General features: G+C 40.9%; 1 protein-coding gene across 1 annotated transcript in view; it reads left to right on the top strand.

Annotated features, from left to right (window-relative positions):
* Positions 1 to 1,285: 1,285 nt before the first annotated feature.
* T265_04341 (hypothetical protein) overlaps positions 1,286 to 15,051 on the top strand; it is a gene marked incomplete at both ends in the record, with an annotated part of 64,831 nt that continues 51,065 nt past the window's right edge. The window contains 3 exons of the mRNA XM_009169050.1: positions 1,286 to 1,963; positions 4,315 to 4,465; positions 12,636 to 12,701. Coding sequence (XP_009167314.1) covers positions 1,563 to 1,963; positions 4,315 to 4,465; positions 12,636 to 12,701 — 618 coding nt within the window. The remainder of the gene's footprint in view (positions 1,964 to 4,314; positions 4,466 to 12,635; positions 12,702 to 15,051) is intronic.

Raw genomic sequence — 15,051 nt, 5'->3', positions numbered from 1 at the left:
GTTCCAAACAAACATTGCTCCACTGATATATGGTTGGATTACAAGTTTGGCTCTCCTATCAAAGCGGCGTTACACTTATTGTGCCTCCTGGGGTGAAAAAATTGATGAAAACGTCTTGCTTGAAGGCCGTGTTGCTTGGGATTATCAGAACTAGTCACGGGGCCCACACTATTACCGCTGCGATGCACGCTTCGAATGATGTCTTGTGAGTAGCTGTGTAAATTAAAGTTGGTTTGTTATAATTTGTCCAAAGGAGCCCATCTGACTATGCTATTTCAGCGCAATAATCGAGCATTCCGTTGGCTACCGTTCACCTTTGGATGACCAACTTACCTCACGAAATACGGTATCTTTGTTTCGTTTTCCGCTTCTCATTCAATGTACATATGGGATTGCTATCTCCTTTAAAGATGCAAGAACGTTGTGCCGTTTTGCTTCGATTGTACCGGCCTTAGCTACGTCGTATTCATCCAGACTGGATAGATTATTGACCAACTGGTTTAACATGGTATTTACTCGATTTAAACTGGCGTGAGATGGGCATCTACAGATCTCGGGTTTTCAGAGTTTCATTGTCACGGTTGATTGTTGTCATCTGTTGACAGGCGAGATAACTCAAGAAAGCTTAATGGTTAAAGCGTGAACTTACTGATCAGAAGGTTCGACCCAAACCCCTGCATCTCAGCTGCTGCTATTTAACATGAACAACATAGCAGCATCTCAGCCCCTATGCTTCCTTCGGGTGGCATTGCAGCTAGACACCGACAGGCTACACAATCAGAAAGGAATGATCTGTTTAGCACTCATCGGCTGCTTGAAGTGCGGCGAGTTCTAGGTCTAACGCCCCACGGAAACTTGTGACGGATACTTGCCTGCAAAATTAGAGAACCGATCAGATATAACAAGAGATACAAAGCGAATTGATTTTATGTGATGAGTGGGCCACACCCAAGCCTATGATGATTGTGGCAAATAACATACAGTCAATATTCTTTACCGAAAGATCGATCAATTTGCGCAGAATGGTGAGTGTATGTGTGCGTGAATACTTTTATGTGTGATAGTGAGTGATGCTAGGAACAAATAGTATCAAAAAATACTAGGATCTACATGACCATTGTATAACGAAACCAAGAACAATGACAAAAATGGCAGTTCGTATGTCTGCACCACTCCTGGTCGGAAATTGTATGAATGGCGAGACACACAAAATCGCCTCAAATATAACTAGTTCTAACGCATACAGTCACGTGACGGATAAGAAGACTGAATAGAGAGTGCTCAACAAACTAACACCATTGATCTGGATTGGTGAATCGTACGAGAAATTTACGATTGAATGAAAAATTTTGAATCCCTGTCTCCACCAGATTGCATTTATCAGTTATCAGTCAGGTTATATGTGTGTGCAGTCAAATTTCTTGATGTCAGCCGATTTGCAAGACGCCCAACTGTTGGAATTTCTTACCGACAACCGCTCATTATAATATTTTGACTGGATTTTTTTGTGGATCTAGTGTGAGGGACTTGTAACTCATTGTTGAAGACCTGAGCTAACAACAATGTCAGGGCATCCAGATTATGCACATAAAGAAGTGGATAGAAACGATTTTGTCGGTGAAAACTCTGATGTACATTCAGACACCGTACCTCCAGCTGATCGGCTAGTGAGAGAGAAACATGAAAAAAGGACAGAATACTACGATTACAGCGTTCGATCTGTTGGCTCCAGTCGCAGTCATTACCGAAAAAAGCCGAAAAAACATCGATCGCACCAACGACAAGACTGGCTGTTCTACCGTGACAATCCATATGATAAACAAGTACATGACTATTGGGCATTACCCAGAAGACGGAACATATTTACCCGACAATATGACGACGTGGAAAACCACAATCCGTATCTGGTGCCCGGTGAGGTTCTTTACCCGAGAAGGTCTAGTGGTCGGAGCTCCAGTCACAGGTCACACAACCTAGCACAAGGGAAAGNGTGCTCCGAAAAGTACACTTCTAAAATTTCATTTCTTAACACATTCTTGGGGTTTGCTGTTTTATGGGATCACTATTCCGCTTATTCGGCTTTGTTAGAATTGCCCAAACATCTGAAATGATTTTTCAGAAAGAACTGCATGCAGAATTTCGTACGTACTGATTAATTTCCATTATGCGAAGCACAAGTATTTCAAGGCGACCAATTCGTCAAAGATTAATTTCTCGCATAAGCTGTTGCAGTACTCGCTAATAGTTCTCTGTTCATTAATCCTTGCTCAGTCAATACGCAGCTAATGCATTTCATTCAAAATCAGTTCATCATATTGTGAATAACTCAAGTCTCTTTCAGCATACGCTCACTAAGTTCCAAACAAACATTGCTCCACTGATATATGGTTGGATTACAAGTTTGGCTCTCCTATCAAAGCGGCGTTACACTTATTGTGCTTCATGGGGTGAAAAAGATGATGAAAACGTCTTGCTTGAAGGCTGTGTTGCTTGGGATTATCAGAACTAGTCACGGGGCCCACACTATTACCGCTGCGATGCACGCTTCGAATGATGTCTTGTGAGTAGCTGTGTAAATTAAAGTTGGTTTGTTATAATTTGTCCAAAGGAGCCCATCTGACTATGCTATTTCAGCGCAATAATCGAGCATTCCGTTGGCTACCGTTCATCTTTGGATGACCAACTTACCTCACGAAATACGGTATCTTTGTTTCCTTTTCCGCTTCTCATTCAATGTACATATGGGATTGCTATCTCCTTTAAAGATGCAAGAACGTTGTGCCGTTTTGCTTCGATTGTACCGGCCTTAGCTACGTCGTATTCATCCAGACTGGATAGATTATTGACCAACTGGTTTAACATGGTATTTACTCGATTTAAACTGGCGTGAGATGGGCATCTACAGATCTCGGGTTTTCAGAGTTTCATTGTCACGGTTGATTGTTGTCATCTGTTGACAGGCGAGATAACTCAAGAAAGCTTAATGGTTAAAGCGTGAACTTACTGATCAGAAGGTTCGACCCAAACCCCTGCATCTCAGCTGCTGCTATTTAACATGAACAACATAGCAGCATCTCAGCCCCTATGCTTCCTTCGGGTGGCATTGCAGCTAGACACCGACAGGCTACACAATCAGAAAGGAATGATCTGTTTAGCACTCATCGGCTGCTTGAAGTGCGGCGAGTTCTAGGTCTAACGCCCCACGGAAACTTGTGACGGATACTTGCCTGCAAAATTAGAGAACCGATCAGATATAACAAGAGATACAAAGCGAATTGATTTTATGTGATGAGTGGGCCACACCCAAGCCTATGATGATTGTGGCAAATAACATACAGTCAATATTCTTTACCGAAAGATCGATCAATTTGCGCAGAATGGTGAGTGTATGTGTGCGTGAATACTTTTATGTGTGATAGTGAGTGATGCTAGGAACAAATAGTATCAAAAAATACTAGGATCTACATGACCATTGTATAACGAAACCAAGAACAATGACAAAAATGGCAGTTCGTATGTCTGCACCACTCCTGGTCGGAAATTGTATGAATGGCGAGACACACAAAATCGCCTCAAATATAACTAGTTCTAACGCATACAGTCACGTGACGGATAAGAAGACTGAATAGAGAGTGCTCAACAAACTAACACCATTGATCTGGATTGGTGAATCGTACGAGAAATTTACGATTGAATGAAAAATTTTGAATCCCTGTCTCCACCAGATTGCATTTATCAGTTATCAGTCAGGTTATATGTGTGTGCAGTCAAATTTCTTGATGTCAGCCGATTTGCAAGACGCCCAACTGTTGGAATTTCTTACCGACAACCGCTCATTATAATATTTTGACTGGATTTTTTTGTGGATCTAGTGTGAGGGACTTGTAACTCATTGTTGAAGACCTGAGCTAACAACAATGTCAGGGCATCCAGATTATGCACATAAAGAAGTGGATAGAAACGATTTTGTCGGTGAAAACTCTGATGTACATTCAGACACCGTACCTCCAGCTGATCGGCTAGTGAGACAGAAACATGAAAAAAGGACAGAATACTACGATTACAGCGTTCGATCTGTTGGCTCCAGTCGCAGTCATTACCGAAAAAAGCCGAAAAAACATCGATCGCACCAACGACAAGACTGGCTGTTCTACCGTGACATTCCATATGATAAACAAGTACATGACTATTGGGCATTACCCAGAAAACATATCATATTTACCCGACAATATGACGACGTGGAAAACCACAATCCGTATCTGGTGCCCGGTGAGGTTCTTTACCCGAGAAGGTGGTCGGAGCTNCCAGTCACAGGTCACACAGCCTAGCACAAGGGAAAGAGGAAAATCACTCCTCACTCATTAAAAGACGTGTAAATCAGGATTTGGAAGAGGATTCACTTGCTTTTGATGGCGGACTGCCCAACCTGGATGACAGCAACATTCCTCACAGAAGTGAACTGAAGGTAAGCGACACCGCACATTTCACGTTCAACATGGTTAGATGAAGCTAGACAGACAAAATCATCTTTGTTTTCATTTCCGGAAGTGGGTTTAAATGGATGAAACACCCAACTCATAAGGCAAACACCATAGTTTTACCCTTATTCGGACTCATGAGTTGGGCATGAGTTAAACATACCACTTTGTACTTGAACTCAAATTGAATACAGTTTGAGAAGTACATTCATTTGGAAACTAACGTGGTTCTGAAGGGAGAATATACTGAACCCTGCTGAANNTGATATTCTAAAACCTCACATGTTGCACGAAGATCACCTCATACTTCAGTTGGGATGATATTTGGGATATCGCAGTACATTGTTTAGACGGAACACACTACTCATAGGGTTCGGGTGGGGTATTAAATCAACCTAAGCACAAATATTTACTGACTGCTGATGGTAATCTGTTTGGCACCGATTATCAGCTTGTCTAAGGAATGTATGTATGCCTAAGGATATGCATGAGTGAGAACAATGACTGTTTTCTTTTTAAGAATACTTGGGACTTTTACTGTTGCGGTTAGACTTGAGGGTAATTCCAAACGAAGCCTTTGATTTTCATTCATCCCAGAAGTCAGATGGCGTTCGTTTTATGCTATTCAGTCACGTTTTAAACTCACCAAGAACTGAAAAAAATAATTGATAGCAACCAGTTAGTTACCACTAAAGGCAAAAATGGGGTAGGTGCCTCAGCGATGTAGACGGATCCTGACGCCAGGGCACCCTAATTCAACGTTTTGACTGGGTCGACCGAGTTTTCAGGACCCCAATAGAAAATACAGGCTGGTAAAGCTGTTAGCCTAAACCTACTTCAGCAACCTTGTGAGTAGTTTCCTTTATAAATCTACTTCTGTTTACACACCGCTGAGTTTACGAAGTAACCCGATACGGCAATGATAAGGTGTAGTCTGTGAGAAAACCATAAGTTCTTGTCATAGGCCCTGGTAATCCAGCATATGATATGTGGTGACAAACCGACTTTCCAAACGGATCGATAGATAAATGAAACAGCGGGGTATCCGACTAGGAGCTGAAACAAACGAAACAATGAATAAGACGTCGGCAGAAGAAACCACCCGAGATCTGAGTCCTTACTGAAGCAAAATCGAACTAAATCGCTGATTGATCGACCGCTTGTGCCGGCTAACTATTCCTCTGTATTTCTTTCTTACGATTTGGGGTGAGGGAAGAGCTGGCTTTCTGGAGATTATATGACGCTTCCTTCCTCACCCTCTATCTGTGTACATACTTATACGTATTTACATAGTATGCCATGTATATATACTCAAAACCAATGCATTATACGTTTATGGAAAATACTGGAGATTATATGACGCTTCCTTCCTCACCCTCTATCTGTGTACATACTTATACGTATTTACATAGTATGCCATGTATATATACTCAAAACCAATGCATTATACGTCTATGGAAAATATTGCAAACTTTGTGACACCATAATTGCAACATGGTAGTCGAAAAAATTGAATTTTGGTGCAGTATTTAGAATAATCCGAAACTGGGTTGATTTCTCCTGGATCACTTCTGCTTTTTGATCAAAGATGATTGAGCACTCGTTTCTGGAGATAAGACCAAACAAACTTCTACATAGAATCGACAATGTATGCGGACTATGAAATATTTTTTGGGTCGTCATACTTGGAAATTCGAAAGGAGTGTAACGTGAATAATCGATACTTATTTAACCGGAATAATTTTAGAAGAACCGATGTTTCGAGTTAATTTTGCGGAGATGTTCAGTGGCGCGGATTCAAGGATGTGATTGGAGTCTTCTGAATTGCTTGTTACAGCGGCACAAAATCACTAGCATGCGATAGTTCCCAAGCAGTTCTCATGGCCCTTAAGTTTGACTCGCTAAATCTATGAGTATCGATTTCTCCTAATTGCCCCAAGAAGAATGGCTGGAAGATGATCTTACGCGATCCTCTAGTGAGGACCACAATAACTGAAGCCACAACCTTTGCATTTAGGGTGATTTCGGTCCCAACTTTCTACTACAGTATAAAGCCAGCAAAATCAACACAAACGGCTCATCGCCCACCGAATAACTCCTAATCGGGATTCACTTTTTTTGTCAAAAGCAATTGTACTTAAGTTTATAGTGCATATTCACACAAAATGCTCCAATGGGTCAATAGTCAAATGAATTACTGTCACTGAGAAGAACATTATGATACGTCAGTTTAAATAAACACGAGGGCCACCTGCGCTTTTACGCTTCATTAAAGAATTACAAACGTCAAAATTACCTGCAAGAATCAGGGGGCTTTTCAAATCCTTCTTTCTAATGTACAGTGTTTCTTCCCCGCAGAATCACTTTATTTTGCAACGGTTATCCTAAATATTCCGCTCGTTGCGTTTGGTACCGATATGCTTAATGGATGATAGAGAGCTTATGTTTTCATCTTTTGGAATAAGTCTATACCTTATGGAGTGAGATGTCTTATGAAGCATATAAAAATTAGGTAGTCCACCACACTGATAACTTTTGTGTACATCTTCTGGATCTGCTTCATTGAAGAACTCTGGTGGTCAATGTTTTAATCGTCAGACAATCATAAGACAGCCTTTTTGCCAAACAAATTCCCGATTGTTTAAAATAAATTTAATCCCGCTTCTATTCGGTGTTCTGCACCCATTTTATTCAGCATATCATAGTCTGCAACAAAACTTCAGTATTAAGATTCCTGTGCCGTGGTTGTGTCGGCAGGCGCCTTACTCCTGGCGGTGCAAGTTCCGATTCTGAAATGCAGCCAACTGTTAGTTAGACAAAATCGATGTTTCGTCCAGATATGGAGCTCACTCGGCGTTGCTTGGTGAGGGTGAAAACTAGAGCCAAAAAACTGGATAACTGGGCGGTGCACCAACTGTCCTAGTGGAATTTAGCCGCCGAAACACTACACATTTGTTTACACGCATTTGTCTGGTGGGATGATTTCATCTATCCGGGTGGTGGGTTAGTCAGTTCATCGTCTTTATGGTAAGCATCTCTAGTGATGATCTCGTCAGCTGGGCTACATGTATGATCGCCTGTTTACGTTGGGGTAGCATAGATTCAACTCTATCACCGGCTACGACCTTTGGACGGAAACCCTAAGACGCAGTTGCTGAGGCCGCAGCATCTTTTTCTAAGGGTAGCACAGCGGCTTCTCTCAGGTTCTATCCGGAGAACGTACTGTCTGCGAACAATTTGGTCGTGGTATGAGTGAAAGTAAAAGTTTCGATGTATTTCTGTCTGGTCGAGTCAGGGTAACTTGGGCTGAAAAACGACCGTAACACGTCTTGGTTGTTGAGCTCAGCTTGCGGGACACCTGTGGCTTTTGACAGAGGCATAAACATTACAATTTTAAACGGGATGCAAGCTCTGGGTGCTTCATCACTTTTTACCAACTTACCTTTAGCATAGAGTATGCAATATTTGTGCCATCATTTAGAGTTTAAAAATTTGAACCATTCCGATACTTGAAAACTTAAGGGAACTAATTTTATGGAGCACGTTGAATGTTCAATTTCTGTCCACCAGTGTTATGCGCAGTGACCAAGTTGGTTCATTACTTGCGGATACATTTATCTACAAACTTGAGAACACCGCTGTGACTAATTAGATGACAAAAGATGACAGTTATATCGGCGATACTTTCCTGATACCCTTTTGGATCACGTTCTATTTTGACTGCTTTCAGTGAAACACACCCATATATTTTAATTGCTTGTGAGCTAGGACGAGAAATTCAGTTCTCGTTTGTTGATGTTTCATTGAATCAAATGCACCACGGTCATCCTCGACGGCCCATGTCCCGTAATCCCACGTGGATTATGCACTGCAAACAATTTACTAGCTTCGATCCACTGAGGATCGTGCAAAACCTTATACGTTTTTTCTACTTTAGAGCTAGATAGATCTGTTCGGAGAATATCCTGACAGAGAAAACAGAGTGCCTTATGAGTATTTCTGGAGAGCATGTTTTACCAAGCATACCTATGGAGAAACAGCCGCGATCCAGAACTTTCAAACATGCTACGTGCAACGTACCTCGTAAATCTTCATACTGAAGCTCCCCTTTCTAAGGTGTTCCAGCCAGCTGGATTCTGGCCAGAAGAGTTAACAAAACGATTGAAAAAACATTTGGTCCGGCGAAGTTGGAAGTCATTTTCACTATTCATTATCTCATGAGAAAATATCTTATATACACCTTTTTTGTCCGACTGTTAATCGATCTATCCACTTCCGCGGAGGCGAATAATCTTTGTGCCTATGCTACAAGACTTGGTCAGTAAAATACTCGTCACACTCTATTGTTGGACGTCGAGTAAAAACACACCACGACTTTGAAGTTTAACCTATTAGCATCTAAGATATATTTGAACTTTGGGCGGCTTTTTGAGGTCAGCTCTTGCCTTAGGCTTAATCAATACCTTAGCTGGAGTGAACGACTAGATAGTGTGTAGTTATGTATTTGACTATGCATTGAATTCCACCTTCAATAACTCATGAAATGATCAGCAACTTCTGCATTAAGCGCCGTCTACTAAGCTCTGATCAAAGTAGAAGTGTGGCGGTCAAAAGAATACACGGTCTCTTGCAAAACAGTTGGTTTGAATCGCTCAGTAAGCCTGAAAAACCTATTCTACTTATTCACAAGCCACTGAAAACAATAAGCGCACTTAACGGGGAAAGCACTTTATAAATTCTGAGGTGTAATTTTATCTGGGGATATTTAAGATCACCTTATTTGAAAGCGAATGGACAGAGAAGCTGTTGGTCGTTTGGATTTTAGCAGTGACTGACGAATTTTACGATATTTCCGAATATCCAGAGTTTATTCCACGCCATTTTTCCAGCAGTCGCTTCAGAGTTTCTATGAGAAGGAGAATGCCTTTGTAGTCGAAGGTCTAAGTACCCCCAGGTTCATTCTTCATCACTCGTCTGGAACCTGCAATGGCCAGTACTTTTGCACCTCAAAAAATTGTGACATTTTATTCGCAAATTACTTTTTAATCCTAGTAAATTCAAAACTCGAAAATCAAATGCAGTCGTCTGAAGAACAATTGTGCAAATGCGTACGGAGTAGCAGAGCCTTGCAAATAATGTAGCCATGCGTTCACGTCTCGAAATTGCATCAGAAGTTTACCTTAACATTTCGCTTACCTGTTCGCTGACTGCTTTCAACAAACACAGGATTGACCCCGTAAACAGTGCCTCATCCAAGTAACTGAGGAACTCAATCAGCCTTTGGTCACATGCAGGCAAGCTTGAAGGCGTCATGGCTAGACGAGAATCGGTCCGGAATTGTGCTACAAATATACTAAGAGCAAATATTTGGCTAGTTTGACCACGTTTTTACGTAGTACAAAACTCACACTTAATGTTCTGCACTTAATGATTCATTTTCTTGTTTTCGAATTTCGTAGTTTTCCTAACTACAGAGAACGCGCTTTGTCATTATTTTTTTCGCATTACAACGCAGAACAACGGTAAATTCTATCTCCACAAACTTTCCTCCGTCGATTTCATTCCCACTTCTGGCACTAGCTTGGATTGCAGATCCAAAAATATAGCTTCGCGTTTATCATATGTTTGGCGCAGTGTGTTGCACGAAAGTTGCCTCATGTTCTAGATGCTCGATACTTGATATTTAGCATATTTTTCTATACATACTTTATTATGTATAACACTGGTATAAGTATACCATACTATATTAATTATACCATAATACTTTTCTCCCATATTCTCCTGCTACTCTTTCGCATTCATCGCTTGCACTCACTTTTTATGTTTGTGACCATGCTCTTCAAAAATAAACGATAATAGTATATTATATAGTATATATAATATATAGTATATATTATATGTAGCAACATATCCTCCTGACAGAACACACTACCCTGAAGTTGCTCAGATCCCTTTAGCAGCTCAATGCAAGCTCCTAACCCTTCCTGCGGCTCATATGGAAAGATAGTCTACCTCGAAATCTCCAATGCTGTGCTGATTCAAATATAAGACTTTCTCTATGCAGCGCGTTCCACGAAAGATATAATGAGTGACTAACTCTTCTGAATCACCGTTTAACACCAATTTAACTTGCAAATGTGTATATACAATCCGTCGCGTAAAATCCGATGTTCTGATAGAACATGAAGTTGGCGGGGCCATCTGTCAAGGAAATTAACTTCTCTTTATCTTTATTAATGATACCGGTTAGTTGAGAATTCAGAAAAATGAGTGAACTTCCTCTCCCATTTGGATGTCATAGACGGATATGCCTTTATTCTTAGTTATTGAATGGGTGGTCACCGTTCCCATGAGGTAATAATATTTGACAAAGTAAAAGCAAACTGCAAGATGGCCGCACAACTTGTCTTTTCAAACGTCACAATTTAAAAACACTACCATCAATCGATTTCAGAAAAGTTATTCAGCATTCGTTATTACCAGTATCTCATCGCCGCTTTTCAGCCAAAGGATACAGGCCATTTTTTCGGTTGTTGTATATAAGGGTTTGTCAACACAATATTCCTTTCATTCCTTGAACTGCTGAGTTAAGGCGTGAGTAATATAATAAATAAATTTCACTGGTTGTTGTTTAAAAGACAATAGTAAAAATGATAAGCTTACCATAAATCTCGTAGAAAATTAGAGCACTCAAGTTTATCTGGGGACTAAGTATGTCATTCATCATCATCGGTGGCTGTTAAAGAAAGCTCAGTTGGTTTCCAGCTCATGAACTTTGCTAAAGAGAACCGCCACAACCGTGGGATCTAAATAACGGGGTTTTGAAGGAACACATATCGAGATGAATAGCACTTTTGGAGGGCTTTCCCTTACTGATAATAACCATCACTGGCCGTATTAGTTTCCATCAACCTATGGGTGTGAGCTATCTAAACCGAGGACGTACACGGAGCTATTCCTTCCCAGAACTGCATGTGAAAACAACAGTTTTTCCGGCGTTGCGGATAAAATCTACCTTCCTATCACAAATAACAACCAAATTTATGTTCTCAGTGGTTTCTAATCTGGAGTGAGACCAATTAAATGAAAAATATATCATATCCGTTTCACGAACACAGACTTCGTTTTTACTAATGCTTTCCAATACTACTGATGGACTACGTTGTGAAAACACCTGATTTGTGGCTTCGATTTGAAACCGTCCACGTATCAGATTCAGGCCACTGAATGATATCACACTCCGTCACATCGTAAGCCCTTGTTACTAAAACTATGACTCAATCCCGCGTCTGTCTGAGTGTTTCGGATAGCTGTAATAACCATCGGCCAACATAAACGTTCACGTGAGCACACACGCCTCTGACCAATGATGAGCGCACACTGTGTGGCACAGTCACCCTTCTACCCACTGATTGGTAGTATACCGTCGTGTGTGTTGAGCCTATTGTTGGAAGACTAGCAAGCTGTAAACCGTCTGCAGAAAAGCGACTAGTGTCATCAAACTATCCCGTCTCGCATGTTAGTGCGATGGAGACGCAGCTGAGGGAAGATGGCGAAGGAGACTATGGTTTGGCAGCTGACAAGACAAGTTCAGTCGAGGATTTGAGTGATCTGATGCGCTATTCACTAAGCACTGTACGTGAAACTACGTCGATTGATTCTGAAAGACAACAGCAGCACGTAAATGGGCGTATATACGATAATTCAGATGAGAAAAATGGTTATTCTGATGAGGTGGAAATCACAGATGGAGGAATTATACATAGCCGGTCTTCGTACAGCCATCTTGCTCCAACCAGAAAAAAATATGCTCTCTCAAAGTCGGTTGAAAATAACTTGCAATGTGATAGATGTGTCATTTCAAACCGACATGGCTCTTCGGTTTCTGACGTATCTAAGTTACGGCGGATTTCCAAACACGAGCGCTCGCACCGTAGAGATGACAGGCTAATATACCGGCAGAATGAATTCCCGCAGTACACATTCGATTACTGGACGCTGCCAAGAACGCATGAGCTAATCCGAAGGAATTTCAATCTTGGCGATAACCTGTATGCTACACCTGGCTGTATTCTCTTTCCAAAGAAGACGTACAAGTCACACAAACATCGGCACAGTAAATATGATGAAACCGATTCTTCGCGTGACTCACGAAAGAAAAATTCTGGGAGAAAGCTTCTTCCACAAGATAGCAGCAACAATTCACATCGGAGTGAATTAAAAGTAAGAGTTCCTTTAGACAGTAGAATGGTTGCTCATTTTAACGCACATAACGGTAAATGACAACAAGATACGTTTAATTTAGTGGTTGCTACGGAAAGCAATGTTTACTAAAGTCTTATTTTATTGATCGAGAGAGTTCAACAGAGTATGGCAGCTTTTTGGGGGTTGGACAGAAGCAGTCGACTTTTTGAGATAGTGTGGTAAACTTTAGATCACTGGAGTATCTTCTTTGTTCTGGTTTTAACACAGATATGCGAGAGCCTCAAAAAGCCAAATTACCTTCAGCGTTCACCATTATCAGCAAACACTTTTGTGGATGATGAAATCCAATTAAGATCGGTTCCTGAGGAGCATTTTTGACTAACGTTTGTTAATACTCTTGTCTGCTGTGTTTTGGCAACCACTGATTCTAGCAGTTTTTCTCAGATTGTCTAGACAACCAACATTCGTTTTTACCAGAGAAAACCAGTAATTTTTGTCTAATGATTTAAACTGGATCGTCTCATTTCCCTATCTCGGCCGTTAGTGCCCGTCAATTAAACTCGACTCAACCAAACGTACGTCCCAGATTTTGCGTACCCCGTTCCAATCAGACAATTTTCTGTGGCAAGTTTTCCATCACTTTACTGTACCGTTAACACTGACAGACCTTCCAATGGACCGTTATTAGGTGGATCCTAAAATAAGATATTGAATTTGGGTTTTCCAAATTTCACTCGGATTTTTCTGGTCTGTATAAACGTACGGGAATTTTTACGGTTCCCTGCTGTGTTCCTAAATTATTTGTCTTCCATTCGTGGCAGTTGGTTTTAGAGCCTCCTTCAACAGGGCAAGTTTTATTAGCTTTCTTAGACTCAGTTTTCAATGATATGCATGGTATCCTCAGCAGTCAAACAGATAAAAGTAACTGAACTTGGTGTATGATGTACGGTGCATCTTTTGAGTTCGTTACTATTAGAAGGTACAAAACTAAGGATTTTTGTGGAAAAGAGCACAAAATCGAAAAGTCCAAACTTATGGAATGAATTCACATTATTTATTGACCCACTTTTTATGTACCAACTAGGTTATATTTAAAAGTACCGGATCCTCAGAAGCTGTACTTTTCGTTTTTCTAAGGTTGGTACTTTTGGCAAACTTGAATGTACACGGTTTTACACCCGGAATTCTCACTTAACGTAAAACCGTTCTTTCAAAAAAGTCCATTTCCGTATCTCTTTTGCGTTTCAATCCGGTCTTGTGAAAACGGAAACTGGTTTAAGTTCAGTATATCTTTCAGACTGCGTCGAAATCGGTGTACATAACCAAAGATGCACAGATCGGTAACAGATTCAAGGGCAGCAAAACCGTATTTTGATCTTTTCCCTTCCTCACCGTATTAGTAAGGCTTGGGGTAGGTAACCACGTTATAATATCCTCGCCATTGAATTCATTGAATGCGGAACAAACAGAACAGGTGTTAAATCAACTCAGTTGTATCAGAATTACTTCTATAAACCTCCGATGATTCACCGACAGTACGTCAATGATCATTTCTACTCAAATTAGATGGCAATCCATTGTTGCATCACTCTACAGCTAGGTTCCTTCTTCCTATCGGTGGTTGCTCAGTGGAACCTGTGATCATGGGTAGGTTAGCCATTCTAATGTTTGCACTAGAATTTTACTGAATCAGCGGCGAAAAATCTATATCAGTCAAAAGTCATCCGTTTAAAGGGTCCTCTTCAAAGAGGTCTTACTGCATGTATACCACCACTGTTTTTGTACAGAAGAGATTTAGTCACAACATGCATGACCTATACCAAGTTTAAATAGGATGCACCAATGGTTACTCTCAGTTGGACAAATAAATGCTCTCTTATGGAGGTGCGTTCCCTACAGAAGACGAAAACTTACACTGTCTTCCACGCCCAAACTCGTAAACCATTGCTTGACGCAATTCATCCTCGAAAATTTGCCAGGTAATAACTAAACAACAAACGGAAATAAGCATGCGCTCAGATGAGCCTGATGTATGGCTGATAGACACTGTGTGAATAGAGAGACTGATATTACTCCAGATTCGTTGGGTGAATTGTTAAGTGAGGGACATATCATTCGTATAGCATTGTGTATCAGTTGGGTCAGGAAAACATGCCTTTCACATTGGATAAAAATGCCAAGGCTACAAGCAAAATGATTGTATATTGTCTCGCAGCTTGCCAAAATAGATTGATCGTTTCAGTGTGCATGGGCCACGTAATCATAGGTAACTTGTACAATCCTCCTTGTGACAGGACGGTCTGGATCTTTTCCAGTAAAAGGTTAACCGGAGTGTAACATGAGACCACAAATTCAGCACTTTAACTGA

The sequence above is a fragment of the Opisthorchis viverrini genome, assembly GCF_000715545.1.
Source record: "Opisthorchis viverrini unplaced genomic scaffold opera_v5_70, whole genome shotgun sequence".
Lineage (NCBI taxonomy): Eukaryota > Metazoa > Platyhelminthes > Trematoda > Opisthorchiida > Opisthorchiidae > Opisthorchis > Opisthorchis viverrini.
The sequence above is the reverse complement of the archived record's forward strand: the minus strand, read 5'-3'. Positions and strand labels throughout refer to the sequence as shown.